The sequence below is a fragment of the Cutaneotrichosporon oleaginosum genome, assembly GCF_008065305.1.
Source record: "Cutaneotrichosporon oleaginosum strain ATCC 20508 chromosome Unknown ATCC20508_contig08, whole genome shotgun sequence".
Taxonomy (NCBI): Eukaryota; Fungi; Basidiomycota; class Tremellomycetes; order Trichosporonales; family Trichosporonaceae; genus Cutaneotrichosporon; species Cutaneotrichosporon oleaginosum.
The window spans coordinates 358,081-376,228 of record NW_027072177.1 but is presented as its reverse complement, the minus strand read 5'-3'; the positions used below and the strand labels follow the sequence as shown (position 1 = coordinate 376,228).

Sequence of the window (18,148 nt, the reverse complement as noted above, 5' to 3'; positions counted from 1 at the left end):
CAGTGACGAAGAGGTGGTGACCAACGTCACGACCCGTTGTGCGGTGGATGTGATTCATTTGATCCCGGCGCGTGGATGTCACGTGCTACACGCATGATATAATACGTGTTCTTGCATTTCTCCAGATATGATGAGCGCCCTGATTGTTGCACGCGCGCGTCGTGGCCAACGTTCAGCAACACTCTGAAAGATTCCATAACCACCTCCAACTCCATCTATCAACCTCCCCCTCTCCCCCCCCTCCGACCTCGCCTCTACTCGCGGTCAGAAAAGAAGCAGCCATGCAGGGCCGGCTTCCTTCCATGGTACGTCCTCCGGAGTCCGAAATACAGAGCTGACAACAGCAACCTACCGTGGTCCTCCTTCGGGGTACGTGTCGCCGAAGTGGCAACCGCATAGCAGGCGAGGGTGGACGAGCTAACAGACAGAGGGCACAGACACGTCGCAGGGTACACCTCAGCTGCTGAGCAACATCTCGGCTTGTCTTGCCGTCGCGCAGACTATCGCGACTACCCTTGGTCCCCGCGGAATGGACAAGCTCATTGTTGACGAGCGCGGCAACGCTACCATCTCGAGTACGTCTGCTTCCCTATCTTATAATAAGATTCTAACAGTTAGACGACGGCGCAACACTGCTCAAGCTTCTCGACATTGTCCACCCCGCCGCCCGCACTCTCGTGGACATTGCGCGCGCCCAGGACGCCGAGGTCGGTGACGGAACCACCTCAGTTGTCCTCCTGTGAGTCTATCCAGCCTCTTCCCTGCTGACAGACAGTGCGGCTGAGATCCTGAAGGAGGTGCGCCCATTCATTGAGGAGGGCGTCGGAGTTCACGTCATCATCAAGGGGCTGCGGGAGGCGCGTAACCTTGCGATCAAGAAGATCAACGAGATTGCTGTCACTATCGACAAGTCGGACCCCGTGTGAGTGCTCCTGCGTTGCCGTGGTATCCACTGCGATGTGGCTGACGATCAGGCGCTTCCGTGACCTGCTCATGAAGACTGCTGCCACCTCCATGTCCTCTAAACTTATCCACTCTCAAATGCCCTTCTTCTCCAAGATGGTCGTCGACGCGGTCACCTCGCTCGACCCCAATGATCTCGACGAGTCGCTTATTGGTATCAAGAAGGTGCCGGGTGGCGGCATGCAGGACTCGCAGCTCATCAAGGGTGTCGCGTTCAAGAAGACGTTCTCATACGCCGGCTTCGAGCAGCAGCCCAAGTCGTTCACCAACCCCATGATTCTGTGCCTCAACGTTGAGCTGGAGCTCAAGGCCGAGAAGGACAATGCTGAGGTCCGCGTGAACGAGGTGTCTGAGTACCAGGCGATTGTTGACGCCGAATGGCAGATCATCTACCGTAAGCTGGAGGCCATCGTGGCGACTGGTGCCAAGGTTGTGCTGTCCAAGCTTCCCATCGGCGATCTTGCGACACAGTACTTTGCGGACCGCGACATCTTCTGCGCAGGTCGTGTCGCTGGTGATGACTTGAAGCGTGTGGTGCAGGCGGTCGGTGGGTCGGTTCAGTCGACAACGTCGGACATCGAGCCCCAGCACCTTGGAAAGTGCGAGAAGTTTGAGGAGCGTCAGATTGGTGGCGAGCGCTTCAACATCTTTGAAGGATGCCCCGAGGCGAAGACTTGCACCCTCATCCTGCGTGGCGGCGCGGAACAGTTCATCGCCGAGGTCGAGCGCTCCCTGCACGACTCGATCATGATCGTCAAGCGCACGATGAAGAACAACTCTGTTGTGGCTGGCGGTGGTGCCTGTGAGATGGAGATCTCCAAGTTCCTGCGCCACCACAGCCGCACCATCGTCGGCAAGCAGCAGCTCATCATCGGCTCTGTTGCCAAGGCACTCGAGGTGATCCCGCGCCAGATCTGCGACAACGCTGGCCTCGACGCGACCGATGTGCTCAACAAGCTGCGCATGCGACATGCGCACGACGACACCTGGGCTGGTGTCGACGTTGACGATGACGACGGCGTTGCCGACAACATGAAGCGCTTCGTGTGGGAGCCCGCGCTCGTCAAGACCAACGCTTTGTCGAGTGCCGTTGAGGCTGCTTGCCTGATCCTCTCGGTCGACGAGACGGTGCGCAACCCTCAGAGCGAGGCGCAGCAGGCTGGGCCCCCTGCACCTAGGGGTGCCGCGCAGCGTGCGCTCCGTGGCCGCGGCCGTGGCATGCCCCGGCGGTAAGTTGTAGGCTAGTTATCTGCATAGTAGTAGAGCATGGGTGCCTCCGGACAACGAACCGACGATTGTTACCTAATACTACTGACAATGAATTGCGAGCTAACAGTTGACATCGGAGCGTTGTGTCTCAGACTCCAAAACTTGAAGGGGATCATAGGGTCACAATTGAATGCACGCATCCACAAAACAGTTGACTCGAATTGATTTATGGCGTTTGCAACCTGGAAGGGCAATGTGAAGCCATCGTCGTGCATATAATGTGGCCTGCACATGCTCCCCTCTAGCATAGCCCATTCGTTTGCTTCTCCTCGCCGCTCAACAGCACGCACCTACCTCCCCACACCAAGCTGAATGTGTTCCGACTAGCATGATCGACTTGGACTACCTCCCTCACGTGCACGATCAGATCGTGCAGAACGCCTCGCCAGAGGTCCTAATGAAGCTGCGCCAAGTCACGCGCAAGCTACGCATCATGTCCGACGAGCGCCTTTTTGAGCACGTCGAGATTGAGATCACACTCGACGGTGTGGTGCTGGTCCACCCCTTCGGTTGCGCTGGGTTCGAGTGGATGCGCCTTGACTACGAGATCGCGGGCGACCCGGCGAAGCATGATCAGCCGACTAAGGTTCTCGCCTACTCCGATCCCGAGACGTGCACGCCTGCGAGCATGGGCTTACGTTCGTACATGCAGCGGCTGATGGAGCGGGCGCGTGTGGTTGATATCCGCATGGAGCCTGAACAGCGCGACTTCAACAGGCGCAAGTTCGCCACTCTTCCCCTCCAGCAGGCCATCCGCCGGCTCAACGCCACCATTCGGCTCTTCCGCCCGACATCTGGATACTGCGACATGTCGTCCGACGACTACCTGCATCCCGACCTCGTCTTCCCGGACAGTCAAAGCCCCCTCGACTCGCACCTCGTGATATGCCCATTCTTTATCGGAGCCAACCGACTGACCACTCTTCCTGCCTACGGAAAGTTCATCGCGGAGCTGCTCCATTTCACATTTATCGGCGGCCGCGACAAGGGCGAGCACAACTTCGGCCAGCGCAAGACTATCCTGCACTTCCTCGACTCCGAGGTCTGCACCTGCCCCGGCAGTGAACCGAGTGCGGACCCCTGGACGCGCCGCCTCTCTGTCTACCGGCCCCTTGACGCGAATGCGGCGGCCGAGGGCTGTAAACCGACTGCCGAGAGCTCCGACTCGAACTTTGACGCAAACCAGGCCTCTAGCATCGTCGGGGGCCCACTTCCTCGTCGTCGAGCTGAAATTACGATTGTCGGCGGTACCGAGCTGTTCCGCGAGACTTTTGGGCTCGCTCATGGCAGCGACGAGGCGATCTGCCAGCAGCTAGATGCGATTGCTAGGGGCTTCCTCTACTGGCTGCCTGAGTATCGGATTGACCTGGAGGACGTTGGCTTGCTTTCTATCGTGACACCGATTATCCGCTTCGTTACCCCTGCGGCGTACGTCCAGGAAGTCGGGGCGGAGCAATTCGCGCTGGAAACCCAGTTCAACCCGTACAACGATCCAGCTCCCTGCTATCGTTTGTAGAGCGATGGCAGTAGTTAGTAGGAGCAACTTGAAGCTCAGCATGTAAGAATTGCGCTCAATGGAGTACCTGAGTAGGGAGGACGGTGTGGATGAAACGCAGTCGATCCTCTCAATCGTTCAATTCAATTCACTTCAACTTACTCTGGTCTGCATTTGGGAAACGCTTGGTGGATTTGCACTGCAAAGCCCGGCAACAGATTGCAAGCAATACATGCGAACTATGGAAGGGTCTCCCGTCGCCATACCGCCACCACGATAGCTGGAACAGGAGAAGTCACGTGACCTCGACATGACGCGACCTTATAACACCGGCCGAGCAGCCAGCTCCAAGTCTCTATCTCCATGACACTACTCCTCCACGATACAATGCTGTAGCGGGTAGAGGCGAGCTGAGTCCGGATAGCGTGCAACATTTGGGGTCGACAAGCGGAAGCCATGGCGGGCGAGCGAGCCGGAGGAGATAACCTGGGCCACAGAAAGGTGGATGACGTTTCCCTCTCTGATTGTGGAGCAGTGGAGTGGCGGCCTCCCCACGCCTGCTCTCCACTACTGTCGAGCGGTGACCCGCGTCGCTGTGCAAGTGCAGAAGGGTGGACAATCCCCGACCGTGTTCCGCGATCGAGCTCCGTGATTTCCGCCCCGGCATCTCAAGGTGATCGGACCGAGGTGGGCATCGGGGTCCCCGGGTCCGGGTATTCCACTACGACAGATACACAAATGCGGCGCGCGACATCTTCAGCATCCTCAACATCCATCATGATCAGAAACGGCGCGCGCGTGCTGCGAACGACAAGACTGCGACAACTCGGGCTGGCGGTGGCGGCACGGCCACGACTTGTGTGCTCCCCCCGCCAGCTCCAGCCCGCTCTCCACACATACTCGAGCACTGCGGCGGCGGTTGCCCCTACACAAACAACGGCGAAGGCAGCCGACCCCTCCAATCCGCTCAACCTGCTCACACCCGAAGAATGTGCGACTCTCTCCCAGCTTGGAGATGGCTGACTCCAGGCGAGGCGCTCCTCACCGCCCCCGGCAGCCCATATGAGCTCGAGATGCGCGAAGTAGCTGGGCGCAAGCTCAAGGCGTGGAAGCACACGCCGCGCGACTTTGCGACATTTATCCGCAGCAATATGGAGCGATGGGCCGACCGCGAGTTGCTGAACACGCCAATTGCCGCCCCCGAGCCCTTCGAGGCGCGCGAGAGCGTAACCTTTGGTGAGGCGTATGAGCGTGCAGCGACGATCGCCGCGCTGCTCCGCGAGCGCGGAATTGGCGTCGGCGACCGCGTGGCTGTCGGAGGCGTCAACTCGACCGGATGGGTCGTGTCCTGTCTGGGCGTGCAACTGCTCGGCGCTGTACCTGTTCTCCTAAACAACGGGCTCGTAGGGGAAAGCCAGGTGCACTGCCTCAAGCTCACGTCACCCAAGTTTGTGCTTGTCGACGACAAGCTCGCGGCACAGATTGGGACGGAGAAGATCGAGGGCGTCGGGCCAGTCTGGTGCTGGGGCCCGACAGGGCATCTGAGCGCCGAGGTGCAGGAGGCTGTGACGGTACGTGCACGCCGCGCGAGGTCTGACGAGAGGAAATATCCAGCATGCAAGCTAGACCGCAGCTCGTGGCGAGCGTGAAAGCCGGCGAGGGTCTTGAAAACCTCGGGCCCGACAGCGACAGCATTGTTTTCTTCACGTCGGGCACGACGTCGCTGCCCAAGGGCGTGCTGGTGACTCAACACCAGGCGCTGCACATCATCCACTCGTCGACGTATCAGAACGCGCGGACGACGCTGCGTCTTGGAGCTCCCGTCTCCGAGGCGCTCAAGGCATACGACCCCAAGCCCGACGGCGTCGCCATGCTTTCCATTCCCCTCTTCCACGTCCAAGGCACACTAACATGGCTCATGGTCGCGCTGCACAACGGCTCCAAGCTCGTCTTCCTGCGCCACTGGTCCGTCCCGACCGCCGTCAAGCTCATGGTGGAGCACCGCGTGGGCCGCATTGGTGGTGTGCCCGCCATCCCCGCCGCCATCCTTGCGTCACCAGACCTCCCCGCCGACTTTGAGCTTGCGTCGACGACATACGGCGGTGCAACTCCCCCCAGCGATCTCGCGCAACGTCTCGTCAAGCGCTGGCCGAAGATGCTCCCTGGCACAGGGTGGGGGATGACAGAGACGAGCGCGTTCCACACCGGCTTCAACGGGCAGGAGTACCTTGCCAAGCCACATGGCGCGGGACAAGCTCTCCCCGTGACGGAGATCAAGGTTGTTGATCCCCAGACACGGAAAGAGCTCCCGGCTGGCGAGGTCGGGCTCCTTCTTGCCCGCGGCCAGAACGTCATGAAGGAGTATGTCAACAACCCCAGTGAGTCGTCGGTGAGAAGTGAGAACCGGCTGACACCCAGAGGCGACGGCCGAGACGATCGACGCCGACGGGTGGCTCGACACGGGCGACCTCGCATTCATCGACTCCTTCGGGGACCTGCACATGTCCGACCGGGTGAAGGACATCATCATCCGCGGCGGCGAAAACATCCCCTCGGCGGAGGTGGAGCGTGTGCTCCTCGCCGACCCACGCATCGCCGAGGCGTCGGCCGTCAGCGTGCCGTGCGACATCATGGGCGAGCGTGTCGGCGTGGCCGTCAGCCTCGCGCCCGGCGTGAGCCGCGAAGACGCGACGCCGCTCAGCATCGCGCAGGCTGCATGGCCCAAGCTCCGATACTGCGCGCGCCCGGATATCGTCATGGTTCTCGACCAGCTGCGTACGTGCTGTAGTGGACGCGCTGACGCCAGCATGGAACCCGAGTCAGAAAGTGCTCAAGGGCGAGGTGAAGAAGATCCTCGGCGCAGAGTGGGAGCGCGTCGGCCGCAAGCCGCTCGTGGATAGCCGCGACGCCAAGGCGCGGCAGTAGATTATCACAAGTAACTACGAGCGGAAGGCACGGTTGGGATGTCCTTTGGACGGCGAGGCGGTCATATGCATTGCACTGTAAGGTTGATTGAGGCGCGAGCGAGCCCAATGCCCTGCGTGTCACTGCAGCTGCTTTTCGCTGGCTCTCAGGCCAGAGAGAATATCGATCGTACTGAGTACTCCAGGGCGTCCGGAAACAGGAAGTGCACTGAATGACACAAAAAACACAGATCTACAGCAACAATGTGGAGCCGCTGTTACACGTTATCACCATTGGGACTCTACAACATCGGTCAAGAACGTCCGGTATATCACAGAAAGAAGTAAATTAAACTTCAGTTAAAACCTTCCGGCAGCACCGCGCTCTGAGCTGCACGACGACTCAGGCAGCGTAGGGATTTTGCTGCGTCTCCAAAGCGAAGCGCGCAGCGCCAACCTCGGCCGCATAAGCATTCTTCGAGAGGAAGCGCGTGTGCGCGCGCACACGCTGCACGATCGTCGCCGACTCCGGCGTCGTCTCGCACAACTCATGATGAAGTGCGGCGTGGAAAAGGACAGAACGGTCCGCGAGCGAGCGGCTGCTGCGGCGCGTGCCGCCGACAACGGTGATCTGGAACTCGGGCGGGTCGAGCCAGCGCTCGTTGACGGCTACGAGGCTGGCAAGGGCGTCCGCGAGCCTGAAAACATCGACGCGCTCGTGGATGTGGATGATGGTCTGCGGGGCGACGATCACACCCGGGCCGGTGCAGGCGTCGAGGGTGAAGACCACGCGGGGACGGGTCTCGCGGTCGTTGACGATGTCGAGGGCGAAGTGGGGCGGCTTGCGAGGGTGGCAGGGGTGGTAGCACCGCAGCGTGTAGCGGGGGAGGGCGGTGATGGCGGCTTTGATCGCGCACATGTCCGCGAAAGTGAGCATGATCGTCGTGCGCGTCGAGGACTCGGACCCGTCTGAGGAGGAGGACGACGACTCGTCCTCGCTGTCCGGCCTGCGCACCGCGAGGGGATTGTCCCCCATGATAACGGTGTCGGTACTGCTCGAGCTCCCCGAACTGTCGTCGGTTTCTATCGCGGAATGGCCCATGTGGAGAATCAACACAAGCTCCGGGATCATGTAACCCGGGACGTCGAGCACGCGCGTGCGCTGCAGCATGGCGACAATGTATGCGCGCAGGCGCTTACGGGTCTTTGTGCGCCGCGGGTCGGTGGGGAGGATGGTGTTGGTCTCGACGCCGTCTGCATCGTCGAATTTGAGCCACTCGAAGCGCATGTTCGTGCCTTTTGGCACGACGACGACGTCGCGCGGGTCCCCGGGCTCGGTGACCATGACTTCGACGTGCGCAAAGAGGATGGCGTCGGCGCGGGCGCGCAGGCGGCGCGAGCAGGCGCGCATGACCAGCAGGGTGGCTGGCGGCACGTGGCTGATGATCCGGTCGATTATGGCCGGGTGGTGCTGGTCGTTTATGCGTGGGGGGCGTGAGCGGCGTGGGCGGCGGCGGAGCATGGTGATGAGGATGAAGGAGGGATAGCGCTGATCGTGTGACAGATTGGGTGGATAATTGGCGTGTGTTTTGAGGTAGAGGATGGGCTGGGTTATATACATGACTTGTGCGAACGTCAGCCTGCTGGCGGCGGAGAGCCATCAGCCAGCTCGCACCCGAAGCCACAGGCTGGTTGCAACTTTGCAAGTTTACTCCCCTCGCAAAGGGAATGTCATCAGATGGGTTGCAACTGCACCAGACACCACCAAATTGTTAAAGAGATGATGGCATCACTGTGCTGTGAAGGATTGCCGTTCGGGTCGTTGCGACGTCGAGTAGCCACGGGCTTTGGAGCAGGATGTCAACACAAGAGACGAGGTGAGTAGCAAAATCAGGGGGCTTGTCAGAAATGTCAGTGCCTATATCGTGCGAGATGATTACCACAGGCGCTCGCAACGCCGTTAGTATGTCATGCATTGGTCCGAAACTCTGGTCGTGCTCTACTTCTCCTCAAGCTCAAACTGCTCAAACTGGCCCCGTCTCTCAGGGCGGCTCGAGTTGGCCACCGGCTCAGCAAGGTGGGGCCGCTCGAGCGTGCGCTGCGGCGCGGGCTCGGCAAACGCCTCGCGCAGCTTCTCGGTCGCTATCCTCTTGACCTCGTTTGCGACGGTGCGCGTCACCTGGAGGATAGGGCCGGCGAGGCCGAGCTGCAGGACGATGTAGGCGCTGGCGGCGGCGACAAGGAGCATGGCAAAGTACAGCGGGTTAAAGAGGACAGCCATGGCTTCGTTCCAGCCCAGCACGACGAGGGCGCCGTAGATCCACATCGGAATCTGGGAGATGCTTGATACCATGCTGCGCTTGGCTTCGACGTACGCGGCGTCGGCCTCGCGCTTGAATCGCGCTTCGAGCTGCGAGAGGCGAGATGCCTTGACGAGCACAAATGCGGTGTCGGGGTCAAACTTCTCGGGGTCGGCGTCGGTGTCCGTGGTGTCTGGCACAGGCAAGGTCGGAAGCAGCTCCTCATCCTCTGGCGCCACCTTGGCAAAGAGGGGCAGGAGAGTGAGTGTCTCGTCGCGCGCCTTCTTGAAGGCGCCTTCGAGATCGTCCTCTGGTCGCCAGACACGCGGCACTCCGTTCTCGTCATATCGGAACCGCTGCTCGAAGTTGTCGCGCAACGTGGAAAGCACGACTGGATCGGCAGTCTGCTCTTCCAGCTTATGGCGGAGTGCCAGCCACGAGCGCGTCAACAGGCTCTTGAGTGCCGAGTCATTCTCCTCCTCGGTGCAGTCGTATGCTCTGGCCTTCTTCAGATACGACTTCTCAGCCGAGTCCGTCACGTCACGGTATGTCGCCAGGACCTTGTCCCACATGGTAGGGGAGGGCTTGCTGAGCGCAATCTCGACTGGCTCGTAAAGCTGCCTCTTGACGGTCCGCTCCACGCCGTTGACCATCTTCTTGGTCTCGTCCGCGCGCGACTTGTCCGCGATTGCCTTAAGGTTGTCGTCCAGCATCGCCAGCTCCTGCTCGTATTCCCACCCTGACCCCGCGACGGTGCTCTCTAGATTGTTAGCTCCACCCAGCCTCTGTTCTCACCCTTGGCGACAGAGAGGAAGGACTCGCGGGCGTCACGCGTGCACCGAGACACAACCTCGGCAAAGTCATACGATGGCTCCTTTAGCGCGGCAGCCAAGTCGGTTACGAACTTGGCCGACGCGGCCTTGTTCGCGTTTTTAAGCTCGCCAAGGTAGAGCGACGACAAGGCGGCATGGAGGTTGGTAACAAGGTCCTGACGCTTGCGTGTGTACACGCCAACATGGTAGCGCGAGGCAGCGGCGTCAAAGCTGGCTGTGACTGTCAGGAATCGTCCGAAAACGCGACTCACTCAGAGCAACCTGCAACCACTCGGCCATGAGCTTGCCGAGACCAGGTACAACCTTGCCGCTCTCAATCGGACGGCGCACCGTCTTGGCGCTGACGTTGAACACCTCGGTGACACCAGCCGCGAGCTCATCGCAGCGGAACTGGGCAAGGAGCTCTTGTTGCGTCGGCAAGTCAAGGTCCTTGTTAGCGAGGACCTGCGCCCATATGCCCTCCATGTAGTGGCTGAGGCCATCGGCGGGAATGCGCTTGTGATAGGCGGGCTGGAAAACGTAGTCGGGGCGCGTCTTGTCCACGAAACGCTTCCTCAACTCCACGACGTCGGCCTCAAACTTCTCGGGCTGGTGAATCTTGTGCGGCAGGACGGCGAACGACAGGTCAAAGTATGTCTCGAGCTTGGCGTTCGCGAGATGAGTTGGCTGCGCGTGAGCTTTACCCGGGAGCACAGACGGGTCGCACCTTGGAGAGACTCTGCCAAATCTCGGCCATGGAGTCCTTGAGCGTGTCAGACAAGCTGTCGATCGTTGTGTAGCCCGAGTGGTCGCGGATCACAAAGAGGATGAGCGTCTTCTCCTTCGGCCGCGCTGCTGCTTCTGCGCTTCCGCCGAAGAGGCTGAGATTGACCTCAAAGACGGTCTTGAGTAGGCCGAGGTTGGCACCCTGGTAGAGACCGATCTGGTGCTCCCTTTGATCAGCATCGCCGCGGTGCCCACACGCACCAAATGTTGACGATCAAGACCTCGCTACTTGCGAGGGAGAAGAGCGCACTCTTGCGCTCAAAGTCCTGGTCCTCACCGCGCTCACGGCCGTCCGTACCCTCGACATCCATGACAAGGGCGGACGAATACGCCGATGGGCACATCCAGATACCTTTCGTCGTCTGCTGGCGGCGCTTGCTGTCCATGACATCGAAGGTAGTGCCGAAGAGACGGTTCAAGAGCGTCGACTTGCCCGTTGACTGCGACCCGAACACGGCGACGACATTGTAGTCGAATCCACTGTCTATCAAGTTCCACTTGGTAAGGTACTTTGATAGGTTGGGCCTGGGGTGAGCTGCGGCCGACGTGGAGGCACGGCAGCGGCAACGTACGTGAAGTGCTGGTTCTCGTCGATGATCTGCAGCTGGGCAGTCTTGCGAACTTGTCCATCCTGCTGTGCCAAAGAAGACGAGTTGGAAGTGCGGGCGGGCACGGCCATCGGAGCCCGAACGGCAGGGGCGGTCGGGGCAACCACGGGGGCGGCGGTCGGGAGTGGTGGGGCGGGGTTGGCGGAGGAGACTGGGGAGGCTGCAGCAATGTGGTTTGAGTGGGATGGGTCAGAGTTGAGACTCATATTGATGTAGGTGTAGTAGGTGTAGTAGGAATGCACAAGATGTAGAAAGAGAGTCGAGAATGGATGGAAAGGAGAGAGGGGAGGAGGGGAGGATGGTGGTGGTGGTGGTCTGTACGGTGACGGTTGTCAACACCGTCATAGACCACTGCAGATCCCTTCACCGCAGCAATCCGGGCGGGCCAGATAATCACAGCACGTGGGCTCATGGTGGAGAGTCCGTGGATCCGTCGTTCATTCTGTACGCTGTCTCACATCACCCCCACCGATGCATCCGAGATCTCTCTGCAATACATCTCGATGACTGATGAGCTGATGTGCGCGGTAGTCGTTGCGAGGTATGCAAACTGAAACAGTGCCAGGGCGTGGCAAAAGCCTCCTCGCTCCGTGGATTGGTCGCGGAGCGCTCAAACCTCGCGCCATCAGGCCGAACAACTACACGTCGGAGATGTAGTGCTCTCAGGCTTTCAAGTTGCTCGCCGAGCTCCGCTAGCACATGACACCAGATCCAAGCACTGACGGATACTTGATCAGCAGTCCCCCACCTCCAACCGTCACCAGAACTCTGTGCAACTAGCGCCAGGAAGTCTTGCTCACACTCTCCTCCCTCTTCGCGCTGCTTTGCGGCGACAAGACTGACCCCCCGCGCCGCGCGTCCGTCGCCTCGAATGTCCGCCCCCTTCGCTCATCCGCCCGCCACTTCCTACTCCCTCTCCCCTGCATCGGACAACTCTGGGCATAGGTGACGAGGTCCGAGCCTCGAGACCAATGACCATCATCGTCCATTGCCAGATGATATTCATTCCGACCCTAACTGCTTCGCCCTCGCAGGACCGTTTTTCTAGTGGTGGGCGTGGGCCTCGTAGTCGGCGTTGGGCTCGAACTTGAGGGTGTAGACTGCGCGGGGTAAGCAAAAGCGTTGCGCGCGCTCGGACGCCGGGGACTGCGCAATTTGCACTCACCCGAACCGCACTCGGGGCAGCGGTGGTTCTTGAGCTCCTTGGTAACGTGGAGCCAGATGGTGTCGTGCGAGTCAGCGGGGAAGCCAGTGCAGCCGACGTGGCGCTCGGGGTACTGTTAGATGGTGAGCGCAGTTCAAAGTATAACGGGAGGCGGCCGAATTCGGGCATGACGCACGTAGGAGAAGACCTCGATCGGGTTGTCGAGAGTGCCGAGGCGGTCGGCCTCGAGGGGGGTGAGGTCGAAGACGTCGACGCCCTCGGCCTTACCGATGAGCTCGAAGCGCTCGATACCGGTGGCCTGCTGGCGGCTGAGTGTCAGTTAACAGTCCGAATTGCCGACCCTCAGGCTCCAACCCGGACGTTCCCGGCGTGCACAAATGATGCGCGGAGGGGAAGGTCAAGCAAAGACCGGGGTGGGCGAGGGCAAGGATGAAGAACGCACTCGGTGGGGACCTCTCCGGGCTTGACACCTTGGATGAATTAGCACACCATTGCACAAGTTGAAGGTTGTAGACGTACCGTCACCGAGGAGCTGAGGGGGGCCACCACCGCCGCGGCGGAGGGCCGAAGCCGAGAAGGCGCGAGCGACCTGGACCTTGGGGAGGGCAAGGGCGGGGCGGGCGACGGCCTGAACGGCGCGGAAGGAGCGGAGCAGGGCGACCATGGTGGGTGGTTGGAATGAGTGGTGAGATGGAGACCAGAAGGCAAGGGCAAGACGGGAGGAGGAGTAGGAGCGGTGGATTGAGGCTCTTCGAGTGGATGAGCCAAAGGCGAGCTCGGATTGGCGAGCCTCTCACCGTACAGAGGTCCCTCCACCGTACGCCCCGTACGCACCGTACCACCGTACGCTCTGCTCCCACTCGAGATCCAGGCACGGACGCCAGGTGGAGAATGCCTATTGTCCTCACCGGGCGGAATCGTACCCAGTGTACCTCCGCCTACCTCCGATAATGTGGCACTCGGCCACGTGAACCACGCGAGGACGCGATTGACTTGTGCCTGGCCATGCCATGCAACGACGGCATCCTCATCATCTCATTTCAACCACCCTCCTCATCCACTTCCTTCATCGCATCGTCGCCACCACACCGCACGTTCACACCATCATATTTCATCTCCTTCATCGATAATTACTCTTCTATCCGTGTCTCGATCTTGGTCCTCCTTGCACTCACTCCCCTCGTCCGCTCCCGGCATCGCCAGCTATAGCATGACCGTGGCTGTCACGTGCGCGCCGCCTCGACCTCCCACCTAACACGACACTCATCCGCGCGCGCGCGCGCTTGGTCGCCTTCCTCTGCTCGCCGTCGTCCACCATGTCCAATCCTCGCTTCGACCCCCATCCAGATAAGTGGATAACTGCACCCAAGGTGCCAAAGCCCCCGACTCAGCGGCCACTGGTTAGCAGCTCGTTTCGCGCACACTCTGGTATCGCGACGCCTCCAACTACCACGCGCAAGGGTGCGAGCAACATCACCGCTTCGGCGTCCACATCCACCACCCGCAAACGCCGCGCTCCAGACGCGACCCCCACTGCATCAGTTGCCACACGCAGCATCCAGTCGTACTTGACACCACCGACTTCCACTTCCCAACCCGCCAAGAGGACGCGCGCGACGTCAAAGCTCAAGAGTGCGCCTCACCTTCACCAAAGTCCGACGCGTCGATCGCCCAGACTTCACCAAACTCGAGAGCGTGTTCAAGAACGCGCAGATCGTGATCGCTCTGCGTCCGTAGATGCGTGGCGCGCGTCTGTGCCTCCTGTTAGGTCGCCGGCCAAGACGTCCCATGATCCAAAGTCACGCAGCCCTTCGCCTGGATTCCAGATAGTCGAGGCACCCGCTACACCCAGTCCTAGACTCCCGACCTCTGAGGCCGTGATTACCCCCGTTCCCTCATCCGTCATGGCCGTTCATAAGAGATTGTGCGGACAAGACAGCGCCCGCCGCCGTCAGGCCATCTCGCCTTGGAGAGAGGTGACGGAGGAAGACAAGAAGGCAGCCCGTGCGCAGCGCGACGTTGCGCGCCGAGAGGCTGCGGGACAACTCGAGGACCAGCGCGAGCGCAAGCGCTTACGCATTGACGTTAAGGAGGTTGTTGACGAGAACGCGCTCAGGCGGGTCGCCGACATCAAGGAGAGAAGAGCGCTGGGCGAATTCAAGTCATTAGCCCATCTCTCGTCAGATCGATCATCATCACCTCGATCATCGTCCCCAAGCGAGCGCGTACCTCTTGCATCCAAGAATACCAACGCTCTTCGCCGACACTCCTCGGCCGTCGTCGAGCCAGTGTGCACTAGAGACTCAAAGTGGCCTCAACGACAACCCGCTCCGCGCACGCCAGTCATACCATCCTCCGTCCCCCCTCGCTCTCAAATCATCCCTTCCGCATTCCCTGCTCGCTTGCGTCACACGCCGGTTGCGTCACCTCAACCTTCCCCACCCACCAACACCAAGTCCGCAACTCAATCGGTCACTCCTCGAGCACGTCGTACCGCGCACCATCATGTCACTCCGCCCAAATCCCGCACCCCGCAGCGGCGTGAGCAACAGGAGACCTTGTTCGAGCTTCCTGCCGCCCCACCTCGGCAGCCCATGTTCAAGCCGGTCTCACCTAAGCCAATCAGTGGCTGGCGTCCCATGGAGATGCAAGCGGAGACTCTCATGACCTGGAGCATGGGCGGAGGGGCAGCCACGCTCGCCCCAGTAGCGCCGCCATCTTCCCCCACACCCGATTTGAACGAAGTTGACCGCTTGCCGAATGACGACGAAGTCGTGAGTCTTTTGCGCCGTGAATACAGGCTGATCTTAGATACACGAGACCATCCCATCGCAATCCTTCCCCCACCTCCTCGACACCTCGTCCTCGCCGGCAAGACCTCCCAGGGAATCGCCTCTGCTCTCGTCACCTCCGGAGCCAATCTATCACTCTGAGCATAGGGAGGAATCGCCGCAGGTTCAGTCCTCACCGTCGCCTCGGCGCCCGCGCCCTTGGGGGCATCCACCTTCATCCCCACCCCGGCTCTCCTTCGCACCACCCTCGCCAAAGGCCAAATCGCTTTCAAAGTCGCCCGCGAAGCTGATGCGGTATTCCAAGCAGGACGCAGAAACGCGCCGCCGAGCCATGGATCACGCCCTCTTCTCATCTCTTTCTGAAGCCTCACAGGTTCGGCCAAAGCCTCAAGTCCCAACCTTTCCCCTCCCACGCCTCGCGCAGCATCATCAGAAGGCCTCTTCCCCTGTGAAGTCAAAACACAGGACCCCTCCGCCGCGCAAGTCACAGCCTAAAAGCAAAAGAGGGTCTGCGTCGTCATCCAAGCCCCAAGCCACTCTTCAAGCGTATGGCTATTCTCGTTCAAGTGCGCGTCCCACTCGCGAGTTTGACACGTCCTTCTCTGACGAGGAAAACCTCGAGTTCGAAGACGAGGATGTGCATAAGCGTGCGCCCAGCCCCTCTGGAGGTCCGTCGGTCCTGCGCTCCGTTCCACTTGCGCCTCCTCACCCGTCCCTGCGGCCCATGGGCATCCGCGAGCAAGCTAAGAGGGACGCGGCCGCGATGAGGCGACATCTAGGTCAGCAAGCGTCGCTGCCCAGTAGTGACAAGTCTTCGTCTCTGCCCCCGCCTCCATCCGCCATCACTGAGGACAGCAGCAGCCAGTCTGAGGGATTTCTCGAGGCCCAGATTAGCGAGTCCACACGGACATGGTGGCGACGGCTTGGACACGACCTCAGTTCCGATTCGTAGATTGTATGCATGTTGTATGTTGGACGAGGCTCACAGTATCACTTTCGTGGCCCGGGCGCGAAGCTTCGGGATGCATGGGTGGACGCCGCAAGCGGGTGGCCGGCGGCGTGGAAAGGAGCTGATGGTGGCCCATCCCAGTCAAGTCACACCCAGAGATCCAGGACATGTTATTAGCACACGTACGTCCACCAGTCGGTCGACCATAATGAATGCAAAAAGATTGGCAGCTCCAGTCTTTTTACTTACTTCAGGATCCACTTGCTTCTCTTGATGTTCGTCCTTGGTTTAGCGTCTGTTCCTAATGGGGGCTTGATTCTTGCTTCTTCGGATTAGGCCCATTGGGGCCCAATTCCTATTTATTAGAGGGGCCTTTAGGTCCCCTCCTCTCTTCTTATTATCCTATTCGCGTCCTCTTTGGCCTTATTAGGCCTTGTGGGATTACGATCCCTATTTGCGTCCTCTTGGGCCTTATTAAACCTGGGATTACGATCCCTATTTGCGTCCTCAAATGGGCCTTATTAGGCCCGGGATAACGATCCCTAATCACGTCCTCTTGGCCCATATTAGGCCCGGGATAACGATCCCTATTCCCGTCCTCTAAGGCCTTATTAGGCCTGGGATAACGATCCCTATTGTATTACTATTCTGACCTACTGTTAGCATGGCCTAGCCCGGAGCTGCCGGCCACTATGGTGTTGGGACAGGTTAAAGGGTACACTAATGTGGGCGAAGGCCCTCCGGTGATTCTATAACGCCGCATATGTGGTGGCGGCCCTGGGGCGGGTGGTACGGCTGTGGGACGGCTAATGCATGGGCCAGGCGCGGTCAATTTGAGTCAATTGTCAAAAGACGATTTTGGGGTGTGGTGGAGGTGCGGGTCTGATGCCTTGTGATTATGGGCCGGGAGGGTGTTTGGTCCCGTGTTGGTTGATGGCGGGTGGAGGCGGGGTTAGTCTAGCCAGGATTCAGTCACGTTAGGGTTTGGGCGACGCGGCTGTCTTTGCTCCACATTTGGCGCGGGTTAGTGGACTCGAGTCGACCAGCTCGAGGCAATTCGACTTGGTATCTATTCAGGCTCTTCAAATACTTGGGCGGGTGGTATTACACAGCGGCGTCATCGGCCCGGTCGCCGAGTGCATGACATGGACCGTGAGGCACCGAGTGAGCGCGAGCGAGAGTGAGAGTGGAGGGACTTCACAGGTTGGACACAGGTTGACTTCAACTCACCGTCCTTTCACTCACACTTTGACCGCGCATGGTGAGATCCTGCCTCTACGCACGGAAAGCTGAGATGCCGACCCGCCAAGTCCCGGACGAGAAGGTGCAATAGACATCTCGCTCGCTGGGGCGCCACCCCATCAAAGGCGAAGGTGCGCCATCCACGTGATCGCGCAGCACAATGGGGACGTCCCGGTTGCGCGTGTGGCGGTTGAGGGAGGGTGTGGTGGCGATTGCGGTGACAAGGGTGACCCCAAGTGGGACCGATACCGGCGGGAAGACACAGTCGCTCACCCACACAGAGTGCACAGAGTGAATGATCGTCGGTGCTTCGACCTCCCCTCAGTCCCTCCCCTCAGTCCCTCTCCAGTTCGCGGAGGCCAATATGATTGTGGCATTAGTAGAGTTGGGCTGGCTCGTGTTCAACACTACCGGCGATCTTAGCGCCCGCCCAGCAGTCTCGTCGTTGAGGAAGACAACGGGTCCTGATCAAGAAGATGTCAGAACATGGTCAGTAGACTGCAGTCTGGTCCGTCGCCGCGCGGACACTGGCCACTTGAACGCGGCGATGGTGTGTCGTGGCCTTGACGACAACGTCTTGCTGAACAGGAATTCAATGGGCACTGGAAACGAATCAGCGCATCCCGTACAGGCATTTGTCTTGCCCAACATCACCTCCCCGTCTGATTGCGTCTGATCAGCAATTCCCGTCCTTACCTGGCTGTATCTCATCCTGGTCACAGTTACGTCCGCAAGGGATGTCAGCGAAGCCAGACAAAAGACAGTTGACGTGACTGCCGACCTCCGCCTCCGCCGAGCCCGCCAAAGCAACGTAAGAAGCAGGGACACCAGTCCCATACCGATTTCAACGCGATGAGCAGACTC

The 18,148-nt window shown here is 60.0% G+C and overlaps 7 protein-coding genes across 7 annotated transcripts; 4 read left to right on the top strand and 3 right to left on the bottom strand.

Annotated features, from left to right (window-relative positions):
- Positions 1–281: 281 nt before the first annotated feature.
- Positions 282–2,196, top strand: COLE_07743 (uncharacterized protein; the record flags this gene model as incomplete). The annotated part of the gene is made up of 6 exons (XM_018426513.2): positions 282–305; positions 345–369; positions 429–575; positions 619–739; positions 776–922; positions 975–2,196. 6 exons carry the CDS (start codon positions 282–284, stop codon positions 2,194–2,196), a joined length of 1,686 nt encoding a protein of 561 aa, XP_018280498.1.
- Positions 2,197–2,560: 364 nt separating this feature from the next.
- Positions 2,561–3,748, top strand: COLE_07742 (uncharacterized protein; the record flags this gene model as incomplete). The annotated part of the gene is made up of 1 exon (XM_018422593.2): positions 2,561–3,748. One exon carries the CDS (start codon positions 2,561–2,563, stop codon positions 3,746–3,748), a length of 1,188 nt encoding a protein of 395 aa, XP_018280499.1.
- Positions 3,749–4,504: 756 nt separating this feature from the next.
- Positions 4,505–6,652, top strand: COLE_07741 (uncharacterized protein; the record flags this gene model as incomplete). Its single annotated transcript, XM_018422594.2, has 5 exons — positions 4,505–4,718; positions 4,757–5,298; positions 5,331–6,105; positions 6,146–6,502; positions 6,534–6,652. The coding sequence occupies 5 exons, from the start codon at positions 4,505–4,507 to the stop codon at positions 6,650–6,652; spliced, it is 2,007 nt and encodes a 668-aa protein (XP_018280500.1).
- A 381-nt stretch (positions 6,653–7,033) lies between these two features.
- COLE_07740 (uncharacterized protein) lies at positions 7,034–8,152 on the bottom strand (the record flags this gene model as incomplete). The annotated part of the gene is made up of 1 exon (XM_018426514.2): positions 7,034–8,152. One exon carries the CDS (start codon positions 8,150–8,152, stop codon positions 7,034–7,036), a length of 1,119 nt encoding a protein of 372 aa, XP_018280501.1.
- A 477-nt stretch (positions 8,153–8,629) lies between these two features.
- On the bottom strand, positions 8,630–11,207 carry COLE_07739 (uncharacterized protein; the record flags this gene model as incomplete). Its single annotated transcript, XM_065626572.1, has 6 exons — positions 8,630–9,690; positions 9,726–9,977; positions 10,015–10,429; positions 10,470–10,695; positions 10,730–11,053; positions 11,101–11,207. 6 exons carry the CDS (start codon positions 11,205–11,207, stop codon positions 8,630–8,632), a joined length of 2,385 nt encoding a protein of 794 aa, XP_065482135.1.
- Positions 11,208–12,180: 973 nt separating this feature from the next.
- Positions 12,181–12,965, bottom strand: COLE_07738 (uncharacterized protein; the record flags this gene model as incomplete). The annotated part of the gene is made up of 5 exons (XM_018422595.2): positions 12,181–12,236; positions 12,302–12,413; positions 12,477–12,609; positions 12,744–12,771; positions 12,821–12,965. The coding sequence occupies 5 exons, from the start codon at positions 12,963–12,965 to the stop codon at positions 12,181–12,183; spliced, it is 474 nt and encodes a 157-aa protein (XP_018280503.1).
- A 652-nt stretch (positions 12,966–13,617) lies between these two features.
- COLE_07737 (uncharacterized protein) lies at positions 13,618–16,045 on the top strand (the record flags this gene model as incomplete). The annotated part of the gene is made up of 2 exons (XM_018427124.2): positions 13,618–15,075; positions 15,113–16,045. The coding sequence occupies 2 exons, from the start codon at positions 13,618–13,620 to the stop codon at positions 16,043–16,045; spliced, it is 2,391 nt and encodes a 796-aa protein (XP_018280504.1).
- Positions 16,046–18,148: the final 2,103 nt, after the last annotated feature.